We start from the raw sequence: 20864 nt of genomic DNA, 5'->3' as shown, positions 1-20864 counted from the left end.
CGTTACCATGAAAGCGTGCTGTCTGTGTCACATAGTGGTCCCATAAGATAAGTCATATCTTGAAAGGACATAATATAAGATCTTAGGTATGGAGTTTGGTAGTACTTATTATTTACACAGCTCAGAAATCAGAAGAACAGGGGCCTTAATATTTACCATTTTTATAGCAAAATTAGGCATGTTCTTTTGACTTATTCAAAGACAAAGTATGTAGTTGCAAGAACACAGATGAAGCATATAACGGTATTCAGTGAATTACAAAAGGTACCTACTGTTGCCAATAGGGTTGCCAGATCTAATGGCGCTATTATCGGGAAAAAATATAAATATTTCGGGATTTTGGGACTTAAGTCGGGAAAAAGTAATTGTATTAAAAACAACGATATTTTACATTATTGGCACTACGTCAGCTACTCTGCCCATAGACGTTTTTATATAAAAATAGTATAAATTCTTTGAGATCTTGAACAGTCTCGCTCATCGCTCGACGCGGGTCGCTCGCTCGCTCGACGATAGTTTGGAACTTGAAATTATTGTTTTATAACGTGAAGCTGTTTTTCGGGACAGTTTTCACTTTGTCGGGAATCGGGAACACATGCTAAAAATCGGGAGAATCCCGCCAAATCCCGACCATCTGGCAACCCTAGTTGCCAAATGTTTACAACTTCGTAATCCAAGCTGGTCCTGCGAAGTATAATTAGCTGCCATGCACAGTTGTCAAAACCGTGCCTCAACTCAATCATTATATTCTTCAACTGTGTATTAGAGTTATTTTGTCTTCGATAATGTTTAAGACCTCACTACCATTTCCCCCTTATACTTTACGATAATACATTTTCTTTGGTAACAAGGAACACACACTTAACAAATAATTATTTATAACAAGAACAAGAAAATATAACAATCTATTTTTAATAATATATAAAATGTCTTACATAAAACTAGTTACATTTGTCTAAAATTTCATTATAATTTAAAATGTAAATCAACAGTCAAGATATAAATAGCTGCCGTACAGTAACTGCCAAAAATAAATTTTAACTGGAGATGATTTAAACATTGCATAACAAGTGCATTCGTCTCATACAATGTATTTTTGTTTCTTATTGGATTTTCTAATACAAAATATAAAGAAGGCACAAGGTTTGGCACTACGTTTGAAAACTTCAATAGCCTCTACATTATTCTGCTAACATTACTTACTTACACCTACTCGATTAGGTATGTTAAAGGCACTCTCTTACATACTTCACTTGAAATAATAAATACCAAACTTTAGAATCATTACTTCGAAGATCTGTTAAGATTTACCATATGTTTTGTTCAATATGATAAAGGAGTTAGAAAATACCCTAGGTATAATAAAATGGTAAAATTAATAAACAAATTTGATTGATAAAACGGTCTATTGTCAGGCTAAGCTAACTCTGCACAGTATTTGATAGCAGAGCGTGGAAGTGTTATCATAAAAGTCAAACTTCTATGAAATTAAGATGTTTATAATAACGCTTGCACACTGTGCTATCAAATAAGGTGCAGAGTTAGTTTAGCCTGACTCTACCTTATTTTTAGCCGGTGGGGTGGTTCCAACGCTTCCTAAATGTATTCCGAAAATGTTTACATATCATATGTTGCCATTATAAATAATATTCATATTATTGGATAAATCATTGGCATTATTAACATATTTTTCCTTCTTATTAATGCCTTACTGACTACCTACGTCCAAATTAAAAAGAGGAAAGGCCACCACAATCCCTTTTGGTATTTGTCTGACGGTTAGAAACATAGTATCGACATCTTTTTACATTATTGCAGCCACTCGGGTGGTGTACTTAGAAAGTCAGGATGTCAGGTAAATTTATCGACTGGCAACTTTAATCTCTAGAACTTTTGTGTTCATGGTTACTGCCGAAAGCGAGCCACGCGTACAGAATGAACAAAAGAAAGCCGGTATAAAGGTAAAATCCGTTCAAAAAGCGACTTTAACTTCTAATCAATACGAGTCAATACACAAATCACCCGAGTACGTACGGGTCATCTAGACGTACGTATAGATATAGTTGCTAGCCAGTGAAATGTGGTGCTTCTTTGCAATAATTATCTTACGACAGTGAGAGTACAATACCTATAAAATAAAATAAAAAAACACTTAACGTTTGGGCACCCGTTATAATGTAGAATTGTAGACTGTAGGTTGGCCTGCATACTTCTTTATTTCTTCACCTCTTGCATTAGGATCGATGATTTTGGAGTTAAGTATTACGTCCAAGGATTTTCTTTCTTTGAAACTGTTAATAGCTGTAACAGAAATAAGATTCAATATTTCTTGATTATCAACAAACGTATCTTCGATATGGCCATTAATAACAGTTTATATTTATTAAACCAAATAATTCAAGTAATGCAAATTCAATCCTCCATATTCTGGCAAGGTTTCTTAATTATTTGGCTTTCCATGTCACAGGTCATACGCATTTTATTTTGTATGGCGCTTTCATTTCAGCTTGGGTTATAATTATAACATAACGCCATCTAGTAAGCCGAGCATGACTTTATGGACATTATTATTTCTGATATTTGTCTTTAACATTTTTTAATTATCAATGACCATTTTCATATTATTACTTGTGAAGGTATTGTGCACCCAAAACTACTGCATTCTAGGATATGAAGCTATCAAGCTCAAAATAAAATAGTAAAGATACGTGCAAACTAAAATACTAATGGAAGTGATACCGAACTGGAAGTTGAATTTAAAATCATGCAAATAATATATTTAGGTGTTACTATTCAATATTATTTGGTAGTTATTTAGTAAAAAATCTTTAGTATACCTAGTTGGTTAGTTATTAATGTTCTAGACTTAAACCCAATGTTAGTCTCTACGGAAAAACAAGAACTTCACTGACATTGACGCCCTGGTGGTGGCCTGTCATTCCGATACAAAATCCACCTTTTCCGGCAAATCTTTATGTAGATGGCGTTCGTGCAATAACAGGTTGTGTTTCTGATAGGCCCGATACACACAGTAAGGGCACTTAAAACTGGGCTGTTTTCGGCACTCGTACTTAATGTGCCTTTGGAGAGAACCTTTGTGCTTATACTTGTTGCCGCAGTCCACACATTCGTATAGCGTCCATCCCGCCTTACCGCCGCTCAAACCCGAAGTACCATAACCCAATATATAAGGAGTGTACAACTGTGCAACTGAAATAAAACGCAAATCAAAATAAAACGTGCAAGTACTTAAAGCTACCACCGTTACTGTAAAGCCAAGCCACCTTTAAGAATAAAATGTGCCGCCAAGCGTAGGATAATGCACCATGTCTCCCATTAATTTGCTTTGTCTACAGGTATATCTATATCTACCTCCTTATATTATACATGCAACCATTTAAACCGTAGTTCTTAACGTTGTTCGTTTCACAATAGGTATTTGATCAGCAAGAACCAGTCCGAGTCAAATTATTCGAGGTAATAATTTATCTAAGCTTTTTCACAAAAACCTGCAGAATAAAAAATCAGACTGGTCCTAGTTACAAATTTTAAAATAACATAGGTATAATTTTATCACTTATCATGCAATGTTAGTGTATGTTAGTATTGTATCCCACACAATTCGTCCCAATCCTCCCAAATTTGACCATTAATTAGCAAGTGAAACCAAAGAATCAAGTATAGCAACTTTATTAAAATACAAAATGGTTATACAAATACAATCAAATGCATTTAATCACTGTAACTTCATCAACAGATTACACATGGTTCTATCACCTAGTAATATTCTATAGGCACTAGGCAGTATCTAGATTTGTTCATTAGCAAATGCCCTTATTTCACACACGCGCTTTTTTTGCGCGGGTTGAAAAGCCATAGTAATGCAGCAATCTGTTAGTGAGAATGTATAATTGTATATAACCGTCTCTTACTAACAGATGGCAGAATGCTGCACTTTTCAACCCGTGCTGAATAAAGGCTCTGTGAAATAGGGGCAATACATCACTAGGATCATGATCTTACCAATAATTAGGAATACATTAGTTTTGCTACATTTAGTCGCTGTTTTCTCCGTGTATTGTCTGCAAAATTTACATATCACAGTTATGAGAAATGCTGTCCAAAGAAGTTAGCTTCTTCAAGACTTTCAAGAGGATCACTATCGTCAAACTAATGGTAACATTCCATTTCTAACCGCAGCTGCATTACTGTCAATTTTACTATGGAAATTGACAATGACAGCGACGCGTTTAGTACCGGTAGTGCAGCTGCGGTTAGAAATGGAATGTTACCATAACGCTTCTGTTTTTGAACTAGTTTAGAAACTGGAACGTTTTAAACCCTAATGACTAATGATTGAAGGCACTTATTTTTATATTGACAAGACTTCGTATGGTTGTACTGTGAACTTTACATTTTGATTGTATGATGGTAACTCCGGAAATAACCTACGATGGCACCATGTTAACCCTAAATCAACAATCTTTTGATTTCACAATTTATTATAAGCTTCTGTAACATGGTACCGGCACTAATCTTATAATAATTTCTAAATGGTAATGAATGTGTAAATATTTACTTAAACTACGTGGAAGAATATTTGAACTTCTAAAAATTTGATTGTGAACTAGGTATCGATACGATTAACGCAATTTTAATGGCAGTGTCTTCCGCTTCAACGATTAAAATCAACAATTTTCATAAGGCACTTGTAGCTATTGCAGGTTTGACCTAACAACCATGATTGGCCCCAAAAGGAGTAATTATAATTACAGATAAAATCACAAGAACGTATCAATCAACAGACAGACACACAATTCCAGGAACTACCGATTTTGTCAATTGTCCACTCTACTGATACACGGCTGTAAGAATTTTAACATAAAAAATCCTAGACTAAAGATAAAATAAATGCATTAGACGTAAAGAGATCTAATAATAATAGAAAAATTAACTTAAGTGAGTATTACAATATAATGGAACATGCATTATGGCAGAGAACTAGAGCTTGCTTACTAAGCGGTAATAGCTTCATTTTAATTAAAACTAAAATATCATTCTATATAATATATGAGTAGCACATCTCAATCACGATTTCTATGCATCTCAAACAAACGGTTGTCAAAATACTTAACAAAATGTGGCAAGTTGTACACCTCAGATCTGACGATACTGAAATATTTATTCTAAATTGTACGATTGTTTGTACGAAATCTGTTAGCGATGCTGTTAATAGTAACTGTAATTGGTAACAATTTTAAACAAAGAGTATGTAACATCAAAGCTCCATAATCACGGAACTTACGCCCTAGTACAGGAATGATAAGTTTACATAATAAATGCTGTACATAAAATAGTAAAAAGCGTAACTATACAAATCACTTCATCTTAATCTTATTGTAAATGCAACAGTTTCTTACACTGTCGCAATCAAACTGCAACTAGTGTGAATACTATGAGTAACTTGTCATTTGTGGTATCTTATTGTTCATCACTCGTTGATGTCGCATTAAGTGGGTAACGATTATAGGCACCATTTGTGACCTAGTTGACGTCTACATCTAACGTGACTGCCCATGCCACTATCACAAATAGATTTCATCACATTTATCACAATCAGGAAAACTTCGGATTTTTGATATGATTCTTTTCACGTCTTGACAAATATATACTTCGCACGATATAATAACTGTAAATATTAACATCAAAATTGGTCCTTAATACAAAAATGTGACAAAAAACATCAAAAAAAGACTGTAACACTAACATCAATACAGTTTCAAAATTCTTATAAAAATATGGAGTATTTAATAGTGACTATGCCGGTCGCGCTATGTGCAAGCGTCGACGTTATCCTGCTTTATGTATTGTTCGGGTTTCATGTGGACTTCCCGATGCATGCGCTCCATGTGGCGCGCGATATGCATCTTCTGTTTGGCGCGATATACGCAGTAAGGGCACTGGAACTGCGGTTCCTTCCCGCACTCCCACTTCTGATGGTTGCGGAGGGAGGACTTGAGCTTGTAGACGCGGCCGCAGTCGGGGCAGGTGAAGCTGGGCTCGCCGGGCGCGGGCGGCAGCTGCGGGCCGCTGACGCGCATGGAGGCCACGAGCGGCAGCGCCAGGCGCGCCGACCACTGGTCCCAAGACAGGCCCCCGATCCTAGTGAAAGACACGTCCTCCGGCACGGCTCCTGAAATCGCCACAGACGTCATAAAACTATCACACGCGAACACGAAGACACGCAACATTCAACATTCCCGTGTGGTTAAACAGTTACAAGCGACGTATACATGTTATATACATAATAAGATATACATAAATACGAAACAAATACATAAACCATAGAAGATATCTACTGTGAGTATCCACCGAGTGCTGTGATGAAAGCTTTGCAAAGGAAAAGTAAAACAAAAGAAACAAAAAGAAAATCATAACGTTTATTTTTTATGAATAAAATTGTTCGGTGAAGGTGTATCGTCGTTCAGATCCGTTTATTTTTATGCATATCTAAACCGGCATCACCGGCACGCGATGCTAAGGATTGGTGTTACTGGACCGATACGGTTCTAGTCACAACTCTAACAAGTTTGTTACTTAAAAGTAGTCTCCCGACCCATGGGTTTTCTTGTCTACCTGAAATTATTAATTATATTAGTATGAACGAAAAAAAGGAAAAACTGAAACATGCAAAGTTGAAAAATAAGCAGCGATGGGTTCACATTTAACATGCAGTACATGCACTGTTAATCAAGTGTAAATATTCAATGACAAGACTTACCAGTAAACATTACCTTTCAAAATTAACTTGTTTTTAAAATTACCTCTTAATTATTACGTTTTGTTGATATGTAATTAACGATTTAAACAGAAACAAAAAGAAAACAAATGGTTCATATATATTATAACTATATTTGATTAAACGTTTCTACCAGATAAACCCCAAAATATTCATATAAAAATCACACTAATTAAACTAATTTTCCAATAAAATTAACAAACAATTTAAACGACGTACCATTCGTTTTGAATATAAATCATGCTACATACATTCAGTGTCCAAGAGCGTAATAAATATATGATGGGAATATTGCATATTTTAATCAGAACAGTTTGCATGCTCGGTTGTATGACTTGAACGTTTCTACAACAATAACTTCTTATTTCTTACCATCACGTTAAATCTAATACTGACTTTGGTCAAATAGCTTTGTTATCCTAGTTTAACAAAAAATATCAACAGTCAATATGTTAAACAAAACTCGAATAGGTTATTGCAAATAAATATCAGTTAATATCAAGATAACAATTTACATAATTTTGAACACATTTTCTATCCCAGTTTACCGAATAACAACAATATCAAAAACACCATTAAGTATTATAATATTATAACTACAGGTAACATTGTAGGCACATTATGGATGAGCTTTTATTACCTAATCGTGTTAAAATCAATAGATTCTCAGTATACTGATATATTTGCTCGGTGGAACAGCCTCGTCAAACTCAATAATTCAGACAGTCACTTGAGAGATCTATTGTTTTCCTATAAAGGACTGCAAAAGCAGCTTTATCAACATTATCCTTACACTAATAAATAAACAATTTAAATTAATATAACTTTGGGTTTGCTACAAAGGTGTAGAGATAGGAAGACAAGGTAATAAATAATGGTCCCTCGAATGTAAACTCTAAGTTAGGAAAACAAAAACAGGAGAAATAAGTTAAACAGGACTAACAACGACTTGGTTAATGGATATAAGACTTGACCATCAAAAATTATAACAAGTTTCTACCCGTGAGAGAAAGATGAAAGAAAAATATAACCTACAAAACAATTCTATTACATACTTTTACCTAATTAACTAGTCATTCTAATATCATTGCACTACGATTAACAAATTTGGAATTACATATTCCTTACCTATAAGGAATGGTTGATTATAAAACTAGACAAATTCGAGCTAAATATGGTATGAAAATTTATTGCTTTATGTCAAGTCCGATTAATATCAAAATATTCGCTACTAGATTCTATACTTTCATTAAATATATCGCTTTGGAAATAACGGACATTAACTCTAAATATAATTGTATATCCGACCTGGGGCCGTACTCCCGATAAAATACTTGGGTCAGTCTTAACTACGATCATAAACTCTAAACAAAAACAACAAAATTAACGCTAATGCCGTTAGGGAATGTGCACATTACAACTATTCTCAGTGTATATAAACTCTTTTAACAAAAAAGTTAAAATATAAATAATAATATTATTGCAGTACCGATTTGGTTAGGTATCTACTTTGGTCGAATGAAGTCTAAACTAGATTGAAGTTTTTTTGTTACGCCTGACTTTGTTACTGGCGTAGATGTACCACTCGTTGTTGTGGTGCTTACGAATATGAACGCCAAGATTGCCTCTCTGTTTGGCCTTGTAGGAGCAATACGGACACTGATGAGCCGGGGCTTTGCCCCCACATTCTACGTTCTCATGACGACGCAATGTCGACTTCCAGCGATACTTCTTACCGCAATGCCGGCACTCAAACTGACGGCTCGCGTCGTCCGAGCTGTTACCATCGCGGCGCGCATATTTCACCTCTTTGTTTTCTTCGTGCTCGTCGCCCGGCACGGAGTGGTCGTAGAAGGCCTCAGTGTCCTCAGGCAGGACGATGTCGTCCGTATCGTCGTATTCCTCAGAATCTAGCTCCTCGCGTTTTGGCGCATTGTTATTCTGCAAAAAGGCCTGTTGCAGTAGATGGGCTTTCAGGTCGTCGGGAATGGCGGCCAACGAGTCTAGAGGATGCTTGGGCATCATGGGGGGCTTGAGGATGTTGGTGACCTGGATGCAGGCGGGCACGAGCGCGGCCAGCCCGGGCTGCGCCTGCGCAGACAGCAGCGACAGCAACGCGGACGGCAGCCCCTCCTTGTGCGGCTCTGAAATCCAATACGTTTAACATGTTGCAAAAATAAAAACAAAAGCGCGACTACGTACTGTTAATACTACCAGAGGCTAAAATAAATTAAGGAACCAAAGAAATGCGTTATAATAATAAATTAAAAAAATAATAATCTCTGTTAGAAATAAGGCGAAGCTTCTAATCATGCAGACATGCACAATCTCGAGATTATCTTCCCATAAGAGGATCGGGCGACGAAATGAAAGGCCCTGCTACCGTAAGTCGTTTAATAGCTTTAAAAAATATCGAATATCATTATCAATAATACATGTATACGAGGCTCATATAAAAATTAACGTTTTAATATCATCTAAGGAAGATCGAAGAGTTAAGGCACTAGTATAAAGCACTGAATATGTTTCGCATCACTCGACGCGGATGGGCGTGGAGAGGGGCGCGGGGTCGCGCGGCGGGGAGGGCGAGCGCGGCGGGCGGTGCTCGGGGTGCTTGCGCTCCAGGTGCTTCTTCAGCTCGTTGCGGCGGTGCTTGCTGTACGAGCAGTACGGGCACTTGTACTGCGGCTCGCGGCGGCACTCCAGCGTTATGTGGCGGACGAGGTTCTTGCGCGCGTTGTACAGGCGCTGGCAGTTGGGGCATTTGTATTTGTTGGCCTCCGTCTTGTATTGCGCGCAAGGTAAGTTGGCGGGCGGGTCGGTCCGGGGGAAGATGTTGTAGCGAGACTCTTTTTTCGTAGTTTTCGGTTCGGATTTCGGCTCGGGCTCGGGCTTGGGAGCTTTAGGGGTGGTCGGCGGCTTAGGAGTTTGCTTGGCCGGCTGTCGCTTGTTTTCTTTAGTCTCCTCGGGCATGATGAGCGAGTTGGGCGAGGTAACGTTCTTCAATACTGCGAATGTGGTCGCGGTCGGAGGCTCTTCCACCACTTTTTTACTACGAGTCACCACTCTGTTCGGCAATATCAGTCCTGAAAGAGAAAAACTAAATACAGTTTTTCGCTTAGTTGCGAATATAAATCATAATTGTATAAAAAGCGTAAATAAAAACAAATGAGACGTAAAGAAAACCATATATTGAAAGTATAGAAACAGTATTAACTAAAAGTATCAAAAGTTTTAAATTTATAACAAAAAACAAATTTCTTCTAAATGTTTCAACAATATCCAACCTACACTGGTACACATTTAAATCAGATGGAATGAATGGAATGTAAAGTGTAGTTTATGAACAACGTACCTAACACCTATAAATATTACTAATCAACAATTGTAAGTATTTATATGGAACATGGCAATATACTCGAGATCAAGTTTTTCTCTAAATTAATAGGAACATAATGTATCTTTAGACACTACTAAATAACTAGATAACAAGTTTTTCTAAGTGACAAAAATCTATGCATAATTAAATATTTTAGAAAATCAACAGTAAAAAAATAGAAAAAAGAAGTCTCAAAGGGTAAAATTCACAAAGTCACGGTTTTTCTTCTTTCCTAACTTTTTTAAACATTTCTTGGTACTCTTGCAGCCAATTAGGATGTTTATGAGCAATATGACATGTCAATGTTTTCTTTTGTGAGTATTTTTTACCACATTTGTCACAGCCAAATTGAGGACCCGTTACACATTCATACTTTTCGTGCCTCAGTTTATTTCTTCTATACTTGTACAGTTTTTTACAGGTAGAGCAAGAATAATGACTATCTTTGTCGGCATGTATTGGTTTTCTTCCCCTTTTTTTAGGAGGCATCGCTTCCGATTCCCTCTTTAAAGGTTTCCTTCCTCTCTTTTTGTATGTTCTCTTAACGACCATGTTCTCTATTGCTGCTTGTTCCTGTTTAATTTCTAGTCCTATTGCTTTCACAAGTTCTGAGCTCTTAAGACACCCTCGAGTTAATGGGAAAGGGGTTTTTGCGTAATGTAGGTCGTTAATGAGTTTTATGGGTCGTTCTGGAAGGTCAAAGAATGAAAAGCAATAAATAATGATAAGTAAAAAGATCTACACAAAGTTAATAAAATGTGCATAGAAACATAAAAATGTAAAGAAGAAAATTAGTAAAGTCGGCGCGTCAGTTTAGTACCGTGTTATTAACAGTCTGTGCTATGAGGCTAAGACAGGAACAGGTCATTGGGACTAAGAATATTACAAGTGGTTAATACTTGTGTGATGGTTAACAGCTTGGCATGTGACAGGTAGGTAGGATTTCTGGTCCCTACTCAACAATTTGATCCTAACTAGTCTTTTAAATCAACATGTTTGTAACAGAATCATATATGACTAAATGAAATGCGCATCCAATATCATCGGGTTCTTTACGTCGCGACATGCTTTCAATAATCTCAGGATTAGCCTAGTTGCGGACAATGATGTTTTTCGTCTAAAGAACATGCACAATAAATGAGAACGCCTATATAATCGATTGATGATTTAAAACATGAATCTATAAAAAATACATCTGCAGTGAAATCACATGTGAATGCAAAAATAAAGAAATAATAAATAAGATAAATAAGCCACATTACCATCAAACTACAAATTAAATGAAATTAAGGTTTACCTTGTTCCATTCAGCCGCTTCCGAGGCACATCCATTCTTCTATGAACAATAGTAATAGTTTGTGTCACTATCTGTGCGAAAATAAAACTTCTACCGCCGAGCGATAGTCGCACGTAACCCGCTAGCTTTTAATAGCCAAATATAATCGAAGGTGAAGTGAGGTGTTTGTGCACATTTATCATGAATCTAATTCATATTAAAAATAAATACGTGTATAATAAATATGAGAAAATTTACTTACCAATGAGTTCACTCCACATTAGGACAAAGAAGGTTAGCACTATTGAAAGTTAGGTATTACATATGCAAAGTATAATACAATATCTATGGATAGTAGTAAGCATGCAGTGATCTACTGGCGACCCACGACAAAGCGAGTACATAACGTCATACACATTCAAGTGGAAACAAATGTAAAACAAGATCAACTTACCTTATCGTTTACCTCACCTTTAAAAAAAGGCTACAGTAAAAAAAAAACCTTTTACCAAAATACCTTTACCTGTTGCACTGAAATATTTTCAAATTCATATGGATACAGAAATATAAATTGTGATAAGATTAGTAATTTATAATACTAATATTAGATACTAATTAATATATGGTTGAATTTTCACATGTGAAAACACTAGCACTCTTTCCGCCGTCGTGAAATATAATATTTTATATATATCAAGATAAATAGATTATTTAAGCAATGACTGTTTATCTCATCAAATTATGGGAAGACATTGCGCATTTCATCCGTTCCTTAGACGTCTGGGACAATGGACTTTACTCATACATACAGCAAAAAAAAAATCTTAAGCAAATTACAAATACAAAGTGCATTGTCCCAGATTACCAAACTCAAGTCCAAATAACACCCTGCGTCAGCATAATAGAGTAGGTATGTATTCAAGCACAACGCTACGCAAGGTGTTTTGGTGCAACGTTGCCGGCATGTCACCGGCAATGTTGCCAGAGTCATGTGCGGGCTTACCTTGCGAGTCTCGAACACTGTCACTTGAATTCATGATTTCATCCTGAGATCTTTCCATATGCCATTGAAAATCTAGAAAGAAAAATAACACATGATATAGTAATTATAAAGAATGCATCTTTGATACAGGCATTTTTGCTAAAAGTAATCGTTTAAAAATCATGCCTAATAAACTTATAATTTTAATATGTTCGAATAGTTCGTTCTTTAATATACGGTTCAACCATGTACTGGTTGGTTAGTACTTAATGTCAAAAAGCAACAACATGTTTGAACAACAATGGGGTCATCCATTAATTACACGTTTAGACAGTTTCTGCGGTTCAAAGATGTGTTGAAGCGGCATATGAAGAGAGCTCATATAGAGCCATCAACATGGGAGACACTAGCTGGTGACCGTCCACAGTGGAGGCATATTGTGCAGACGCAGGTGCGTGAGTTTGAAGCCAGGCGACGCACAGAGCTCGACGTTAAGCGTGACGAGCTAAAGGCCAGACCACCTTTGGCCATCACGTACAATTACGTCGGAGGGGTGCTGACATGCAGCGAATGTGGCCGCACATTTGCTGCAAGGATTGGCTACGTCAGTCACCTGAGAGCGCACCAGCGACGCTCTCAGCTGTAGCATAGCAGTCGCTGTAGCCGAAAACGGCTAGGAGGAGATGATCTGACATGTGACAAGGGGGACTCCCCACACACTTTGTGACGTCACTATAAATTCACTTGGTACTGAACATTGTTCCATTTTTTTGTATTTGATTTTTACATATAGTTTAGCAATGATAAACATTAAGTAAATCGTTTTATTTGTGTTTTTTTATTCCTAATCGTTATCATTTCATGGCATAAAAATTCTAATATTGCATTTATAAAAAAAATGTGATTGATTTCGTTGAAAACAAAATTGCCAAATATGTGACGTCACACTAGGAGGGGGCGAATTATTTATTTGTCAATAAAATTCATCGTACTATACGTGGTTAACGACATAACCACAGTTGTCCAAACACGAACAGTGGACGTCAAAGATATGTTTACATTTTTCGCCTTATTACAAAGGAGTAAGGTGCAAAAGTGTAAACATATCTTTTACGTCGACTGTATAGGAACAGGGCGTCCTTGCAATTAAACTATGAAAATGCGTTGAGGACTGTAGGCTTCAATTAATAGCTATGAGCTATAAGTCCTCGACATACCTACTATCTTTTGTTTCAAGGTAAAAATAGATAAGCAATATTTCAGGTACTGTATAAACCACAAGTCTTGTATTTACAGATTTGAGGGCCTACCGCGAAAACCGAATTGCGGGGATCTTTCTCTTTTACTCCAACGAAGGCGTAATTAGAATGGCAGAGAAAAATGCCCGCAATTTGCGAACTTTGATTTTCGCGGTAGACCCTCAGATCAGTAAATACAAGACTTGTGGTTGTATGTACCCTGATGTGTATGGCAATCTATAGAAAATAACTATGAAAACATTTAAATATGTACAAGATTTTGTTATTATTGCATTAATAATCCTTGTAAATTGCAGTCACATATGTGCATATTAAACTTAAAACGTTAAAACGCGCAGCTGTGACGGATTTGAATGATAATAGAATATTTATGTCCCAAGTTATGATCTTTTAACATTGTCTGCTTGCCCTTGCTTGAGATAGCGCACTAACAGTTTGGTTTAAGAGCAATTGTATGGGCAGTGATAATAAATGATGCAGTTTAGAAGAAAATGACACAAGGTCTCCGGTGAATGGATACTCATTTTAAGTTAATTTATTGAGAAATGGAAACTATAAATAAGCTCAGTTAATGATTGTCCTGTTGAGATTTTTTTTGTTCTTTAGAATGTGCCTATACAGCAGTGGCGGCTCGTCCATAAAAGCCGATTCCCACCAGCTTGCCTGTTTTAGGACGTTTGAGAGAGTTGTAAAGGAAATATGTAAGCCAAATTAGCCCCGGCTTGCCTATGGATATGTTCGACGCGCCGCCACTGCTATACAGTAACTTTTAAAACTGTGGTCTAGATTCATAGCATTTGGTTGATACTCAATTACCACCAATAACTTGAATGGTGTAAACATATATGTCCTTGAACTAACTTCTAGTGACATAGTTTTTCATACTACATACTGTAAATGTAGTGTAGGCGGCAGTTATACATGTTTTTGCACACGTGTTGCACTTATGCTTTGTATTGTATTGTAGCATGAAATTTTTGATGGTAAATAGTTGTACAACAGTATGTAGTGTATTTTTTTACATAGATTCATGTATTATGCCTTGGCAAGAGTAATGCGAGTCACCATTTTATTTTGCGTGTCCATTTTATTTATGTTGCAAAATGTAAGTGTTCCATTCCATGCATTCATAGACTTTTTGATATTTGAAATCGTAACTCGCTCGTGCATTTTCCTGAATTGACCCTTATGGAAATTTCTTAGAAATGAAATGTAATTTGTGTAGTAGGATTATGTTATGCCCACCAATGCAAGTTTCACCAATCCTATTTCAAACTAGAATGTTTGATGTTGGTCATGTGGATATTTATAGGAAATGTTCACTTTGTATATTAATAAAACTATTTCCGAGGATACACCAGATTTATTGTTAAAGATAGCCGATCTATGAAAGGAATGAACCATTTTTTCTACATATATATGTACTTTGTGCTAGGCGTTTCATCAGTTACTAACAAGGGAAGGTACCAAACTGTCCGGCTCCAATTTGATTTATTTTGATATAGCAACATTAGAGCCATTCATTTAGTAAGACAATTTACGACCATGTAATTTTTACTTGGGAATGGTGTCAATGTGATATCATAAATGGATTCTGCACCCCCGATTTATACGAAAACGATACCAAACACGGCCTAGCAGCTTCACTGATGTAGATATCAAGATAAAACTGAGAGCCCTAAACAAACTTTCAAGAGTGGATATTCAAGCTATCAATAAACTTGATTTAGTAAGACTTGTAGGACCAAATTAAATTAATTTTCATTTGTATAAGTGGCCATGTCGCTAAGATGCATAGTTTCAGAGATATAGCCGAAAAATGGGACCTTCTTACCCCACTCTACCCCGTCTCAAGGGCTACGGCTGGGGACTTTTGATATGTCCACCTCCTAACTAGTCCAAACAAAGTTACGTAGTCAAAAATCGTGTTCCAAGCATTTCCCTCTATACCTTCTTATTGCTTGGCCTATATTTTATTAGACTTTTTTATCATGTAAACTTTATGGTCCATACATTGAAGGCTGCTTCTGTTTTCCCCCTACCAATTCTTCCACAACATATATTCAATTAAATTAATTATTATTAAGCAGGCAGGCAGTTGTGACAACTGATATTGCATTTGTATCCAGTAATAATTGACAAGTAGATGTATAGGTATGCTTGATGAATTTATTTTTAAATTGGTTCACATTTTGTACTGAAACCACATCTTCGGGGAATTTGTTCCAAGCCCTCACTACTTGGTTGCTCAAAAAGTTTCTGTATGTGTTACTGTGGGACCTATGCCTTTGTAACTTTAAGTGGTATTGGATAAGTAGTCTGAGAAATATATATTGATGTAATCAAGGAGATACTAACTGCGTACGACGTCGTTATGTGCCACGGCTGGGGGCTCCTCGGCCTCCTCGTCCAGCGTGAGATCCTCAACACCATCTCTTGCGTTCTCCTCCTTGCAAGGGGGCTCCTCTCCATTTCCATGGATTTCTGTGGGTTGCGGTACAGGCGCGGGGACTTCCACGGACATGCGCCGCGCTTTCTTCCGGCGGCGGGTCGGGCTTATGGACCCTTCGCGACTGTCTATGCTACCGTCTCGCACCTAGGACAAGAAAATAATAACTTTACAAAAAAGAAGTAACAGTTTCGAAAGATATTCACCAAATATTTTTATTACTCCATACCTTATAAATATAAAATAATTGTAGGTAGGTATATAATTTGACAACACAAACAACAGTGACATGAACAGTGGGTGACAGCAGTGTTTTAGCTGATTTAGGGAAGAAGATTTAATCACAATATGTCTTGTCATTTGCTTGTGAATTTTATGATTTTTATATAGGTATATATAATTATAGTGAATCAGGTGGATAAACATACCGAAAGTAAATATGTAGATAAGTACTTAAAATAAAGCTTGGAATATTAAATTATTGTGCTTGGTAGGTATAATTTATTTAGAAACAGTTTATGATGGAGTAAAACTTTTTTTCCCTAAAACTTGTATTTTATAAAATATATTATAAACATAAATTCTTAGCATTCATTTACAGGACAGATATGGAAAGGATGTAATGATGAAGGATGTAACGTTAGGTGATTGATTAAACAAAGCAGTATTTTCCTTTTCATTTATGTATCATATATTCATAATGTCTTTACATGAATTGTCTTGCAAAGAATTGTGTGGCCTGGCCTGGCACAAGTATCTGAACATAAACTAAATATAAATATACCTAAGGACTGTATCGTTTATTATGAATACAACTTAGCCGTTTTTTCTGGTATTATGTTTTTATTAAAAAATTACACATATAGTTTAATTTGTGCTTTAATAATAAGTAACATTTCGTCGTGGGAGATCACGTAAAGCATATGGTTTGGACAATATTTACCCAATCCTCCCGAGTAACTACAACAATTTTGGACAAATACTACAAGAAAATTTACGGTTTGCGAACACGACGAGATATTACACAAAAAAAATCGTCCTATGTAAACAGCAATTACATATGATTCGTAAAGCGAAACATGGGCATGGGCATAGTCTAATCATTTCTTTTAGTTGGAAAAAAAGTTTTGGATCTGTGCTTGGTGGCCTTTTAGAGAATATGGCATGTTACTTACGACAACCCCGACTTTGGTATACAATATAACCATCATGGAGCGTTTCTATCGACCTGTTCTAGCCATGGTTCAACGCCATGAATGTCCGTTAGGTTTTGGATTTCGGTAGATTCTTTTAGCTGTTTCCCTCATTTCGCTGGCGTCAGAAATTGACGGGAATCCAAAATGTTGCATAAAAAGTCGTTATCATGTAAAGATAAAAATTCACCACATTTATTCTGTGGATGTTCAATTGAGCAATCATGAAAAGGACACTTAGATGGCATATTTTGGCAGCATATTAACCTTTTGTTTCTTTAAATTGTACCAAGGAATCAGTGAAATAGTCTCATTAAGCTCGATAGGCTTGTCCAAATTACATTTGCTAGACGGTATTAAAATCATCATGTCCCTAAACCCTACTCCTATGTCTCCTTACTCGCGGCACTGCCTGAGAGTGATTTGTTTGCAACTGGGACAGGGAGGCTGATATCTGAATGGAATAGTGCTTGAAAGGATGCAAGACAGATATTCGTAGATGTACGTTAGTTTTAAATTAGTAAATAAGTAGTTTTAAGTTATGAATCTATGTAACGCTTTGGCGCAAGCTGTAATGTTATATATAACTTGATTCAATAATAAATAATAACTAAAATAAAATAAATGTAAAACCTTCTCATATCAGATATGGCTTAAAAATACCCCCAGATTATACCTTAAGAACATAGTAATACAAAATAATACACACGTCAACAGTTAGACCAGGTTTTATCTGTATTTAAAATAATAAACGATACAGTCCTTATGTACCATTATTGGGTAGTAGTTAGTATGCAACTTAAACCAGTCTTCAGTCAGTCATTAATATCTCTATTTCAATATTAGTATTATTATTATAGTATGCTTGCTATGGTATGGGGTCCATTGGAACCTGTAGATGTTTGGTTAATTGGTGAGTTAAACTAATTGCCGCAGCTAATGCATCAAAATCCTTAATAAAAAATAGACAAATGTGTTTATGACATCATTCATATGTAGATTCTAAAGTACCCAATCAACCTGTTAAAATAAAATGAAAGACAATAATAATTTTAACAAACCTGTGGTGGTGGAGACGGAGCGCGAGGCGGGTGTGCTGGGGCAGCCTGTGCAGGGCGCGACGGCGGTCGGGACGGCTTGTTGTCAGAGAGGCCCTTGATTTGCAGGGACTCTGCAGCCTTGAGTAAGGCGGCCAACTGGTCCTGCGAGATGTTCACCTCTCCTCGGTACATATAGTCCATCATGGCTCTTAGCTCTGCATATTTCACATCTTTTAAGATGATTATTGGATGCTTGTCATATTGCTGTGATAGTACATTCTGTAACAAAAACATTGTGTTGTTTGTTGTGTGCAGGTAAACATTTATTTTGATTCTATTGTAAAATATGTGCATTGTCTCGAAACTTCAAAGCCAATGTTTAAAGTTGAATAGATGCATTCCAAATGTAATATTCCTAAACAAAATTCCTTTGGTAAAGTTATTTGAAAGTCATTCATATGTTTTATTTAGTAATACCTATGAGATTTAGATGTCATTGATGTCATTTAGCAAATGTTCATGATGTCACAGTTAATGAGCATCATTGGGTAATGTTAGCCAACAAATGGGTACTTTGGAAAAGTAGTTTGCAACAACTTTCTGTTGCCAACTCATCTATGCATCAATCTAAGTCAATTGCTAAGGCATGAAAGCTAGAACGAAACAACTGGACTGTTTATTAGAGCAAAACTGTGTTGCCTTGTAAGTTAAACACGATAGCAATTGACCTACATTACGTGAGCGCGTTAGCAAATTACCAACCTCGAAATAGGGACTGCACGCTGACAGGACGACTTTGTGCGCCTTTAGCGTCTGGCCCTCGGCCGCGAGGGTACAGTCCACGTGAATGCCTTTCTCTAGGAGTGTGTCGAACACCGACACCAGCGTGGACTGATGGTTGTTCCAGCGCAGGCAGAACTGCTGGTCGTCGTCCATGCTGCAGTCGTCGAGCCACTCGCCGCGCCCACGGTTCTACATCAAAACATTCCCTCATCAACACAATTTATACACCACGCAATAATTAGGCCACTCGGAAACTTCTCCCGACCACAACAAACAACGATTTATCAGTCGCGATTATCACGCGCAAACGCCAATCTTCTCACCGATTCACCTCATAAAATGATATCACACCCCAACTTTAACTTTAGGGACCACATACGAGTCGGTCCTAAGCGACGCGGCACTCTCGACACAAAGAAAATGGCCGCTTTTCCAGCGCGACAAAAAATAAAATGGCGACGAAAATTCTAAGTTTTACTATTTTCTGGACAAACTTTTCATGACACATATAACAGATTCAAGTTCAACACGGGGCCGCGACACGCTGAACTTCCACAAAGTTTGAAGTCAACAAAGAAACTTCTGAGAAACTTTACTTCGAAAGTTCACGAGTGGAAATTTTCAAGATGAAAACTCGTAGCGAGCAATGCTTATCGCGGTCGTAACGCTACATCGGAGATCTAAACGCTTACCTTGACTATTTCATTAACTGTTGTATGAAGTTTTAACACTGTTTTAGATAATATTGAACTGTTTTAACAATGCTACGATTATAGTTCAGCACATTTGCACACCCGCCAGCTTTCTTGAATGAAAACACCTACTTTAGAGTAGATACTAACTACTATGCTATGTTGCAAGTTTAGAGAAAGGCACCTCTACAAAAATCCAAATGAAGTACAAGTTGGAAGCGACGCAGTGACCCAAAATAAGCTTCAAAATGTTGCCAGAGTTAAATAATCAGAAAGCTTGAAAACAAACATTCATGAATGCATTACGTTATTTGTCAAGTATTTTAGTAATTTGTGCATTGGGATTACGTTTTCAATATATTTTTTAAATGAGATTTTCGTCTAAAACAGTCGGCGCTCGTTACTTGAATACCTTTCGATTTCATGTCCTTGACCTACTTCATGCAAACTCGTGATATGTTTCAGTTTGATGAATATACCATTTTAATAAATATAAAATATTACTAATTAAACGTATTATTATTTAAAATATAATAAATAAAGTTTAAACAATTCTTTAAAACATTGCCAGTTAGAAAAATAAATAGACGCTGGCTTGGTCCCACTTTATTGAAAGCAGCGACATCTACCGACACAGCAATGTATTTGTACAGTTTCTCGCTACTTTGCAATAACCGCGGCAAGCAAAAACAACTGAAATATAACATGACAAATGTCGTAATGTTATACCTAAAGTAGCACACATGCCAAGTAAATTAACACTTTCAAGATAGGTCTAGGTATTCAGAATTAACTAGATTAAAACTGGCACTAGGTTAATAATAGGTAAATTAATATTGTTATCGAGAGTCTAGCTGGAGTGTCTAATTTCCCTTATGGATTAATTGCTCGTTTATAAATATTTGTGACGTCTTCAACTAAAAGTACCGCAGTGTCGGTTGTCGATAAGGTTGTTTTTATTGATAACCGACGATAAGTACCTAAGTATCCTTTTGGTTGAAAATGGCTCAAT

At 36.6% G+C, this 20864-nt stretch overlaps 2 protein-coding genes across 6 annotated transcripts in view; both read right to left on the bottom strand.

The window, feature by feature from the left end:
• The window catches only part of LOC134669093 (cytosolic Fe-S cluster assembly factor Nubp1 homolog), a 285812-nt gene that overhangs the window by 22625 nt on the left and 242323 nt on the right, over nt 1–20864 (bottom strand). The window lies entirely within an intron of this gene.
• Nucleotides 3675–20089, bottom strand: LOC134669087 (longitudinals lacking protein-like). 5 transcript variants are annotated; one of them, XR_010098854.1, is made up of 7 exons: nt 19853–20087; nt 19140–19349; nt 18399–18656; nt 16054–16291; nt 12458–12529; nt 4293–6193; nt 3675–4170 (listed from the first exon to the last, which is right to left on the bottom strand). XR_010098854.1 is itself a non-coding variant. In XM_063526615.1 (7 exons), exons 2-7 carry the CDS (start codon nt 19311–19313, stop codon nt 8330–8332), a joined length of 1311 nt encoding a protein of 436 aa, XP_063382685.1. In that variant the 5' UTR covers nt 19314–19349; nt 19853–20088; the 3' UTR covers nt 6893–8329. The 5 variants fall into 5 exon arrangements, 4 of the variants coding, with proteins under 4 accessions (XP_063382685.1, XP_063382684.1, XP_063382686.1 ...); XM_063526615.1 differs by lacking the exons at nt 3675–4170; nt 4293–6193 and adding exons at nt 6893–8860; nt 8906–8943 and having other exon boundaries at nt 19853–20088; XM_063526614.1 differs by lacking the exons at nt 3675–4170; nt 4293–6193 and adding an exon at nt 6893–8943.

Source organism: Cydia fagiglandana, chromosome 11, assembly GCF_963556715.1.
Source record: "Cydia fagiglandana chromosome 11, ilCydFagi1.1, whole genome shotgun sequence".
In the NCBI taxonomy this organism is placed as follows: domain Eukaryota; kingdom Metazoa; phylum Arthropoda; class Insecta; order Lepidoptera; family Tortricidae; genus Cydia; species Cydia fagiglandana.
The sequence above is the reverse complement of the archived record's forward strand: the minus strand, read 5'-3'. Positions and strand labels throughout refer to the sequence as shown.

Excerpts from the sequence above, each read along its gene's own strand:
- LOC134669087 (XM_063526614.1), bottom strand. The coding sequence starts at position 19,313 with ATGGACGACGACCAGCAGTTCTGCCTGCGCTGGAACAACCATCAGTCC. Across the intron at positions 12,530-16,053 it reads ACATAACGACGTCGTACGCA|ATTTTCAATGGCATATGGAA; the intron begins GTTAGTATCTCC and ends TTTTCTTTCTAG. Across the intron at positions 8,944-12,457 it reads CAGTGTTCGAGACTCGCAAG|AGCCGCACAAGGAGGGGCTG; the intron begins GTAAGCCCGCAC and ends ATTGGATTTCAG.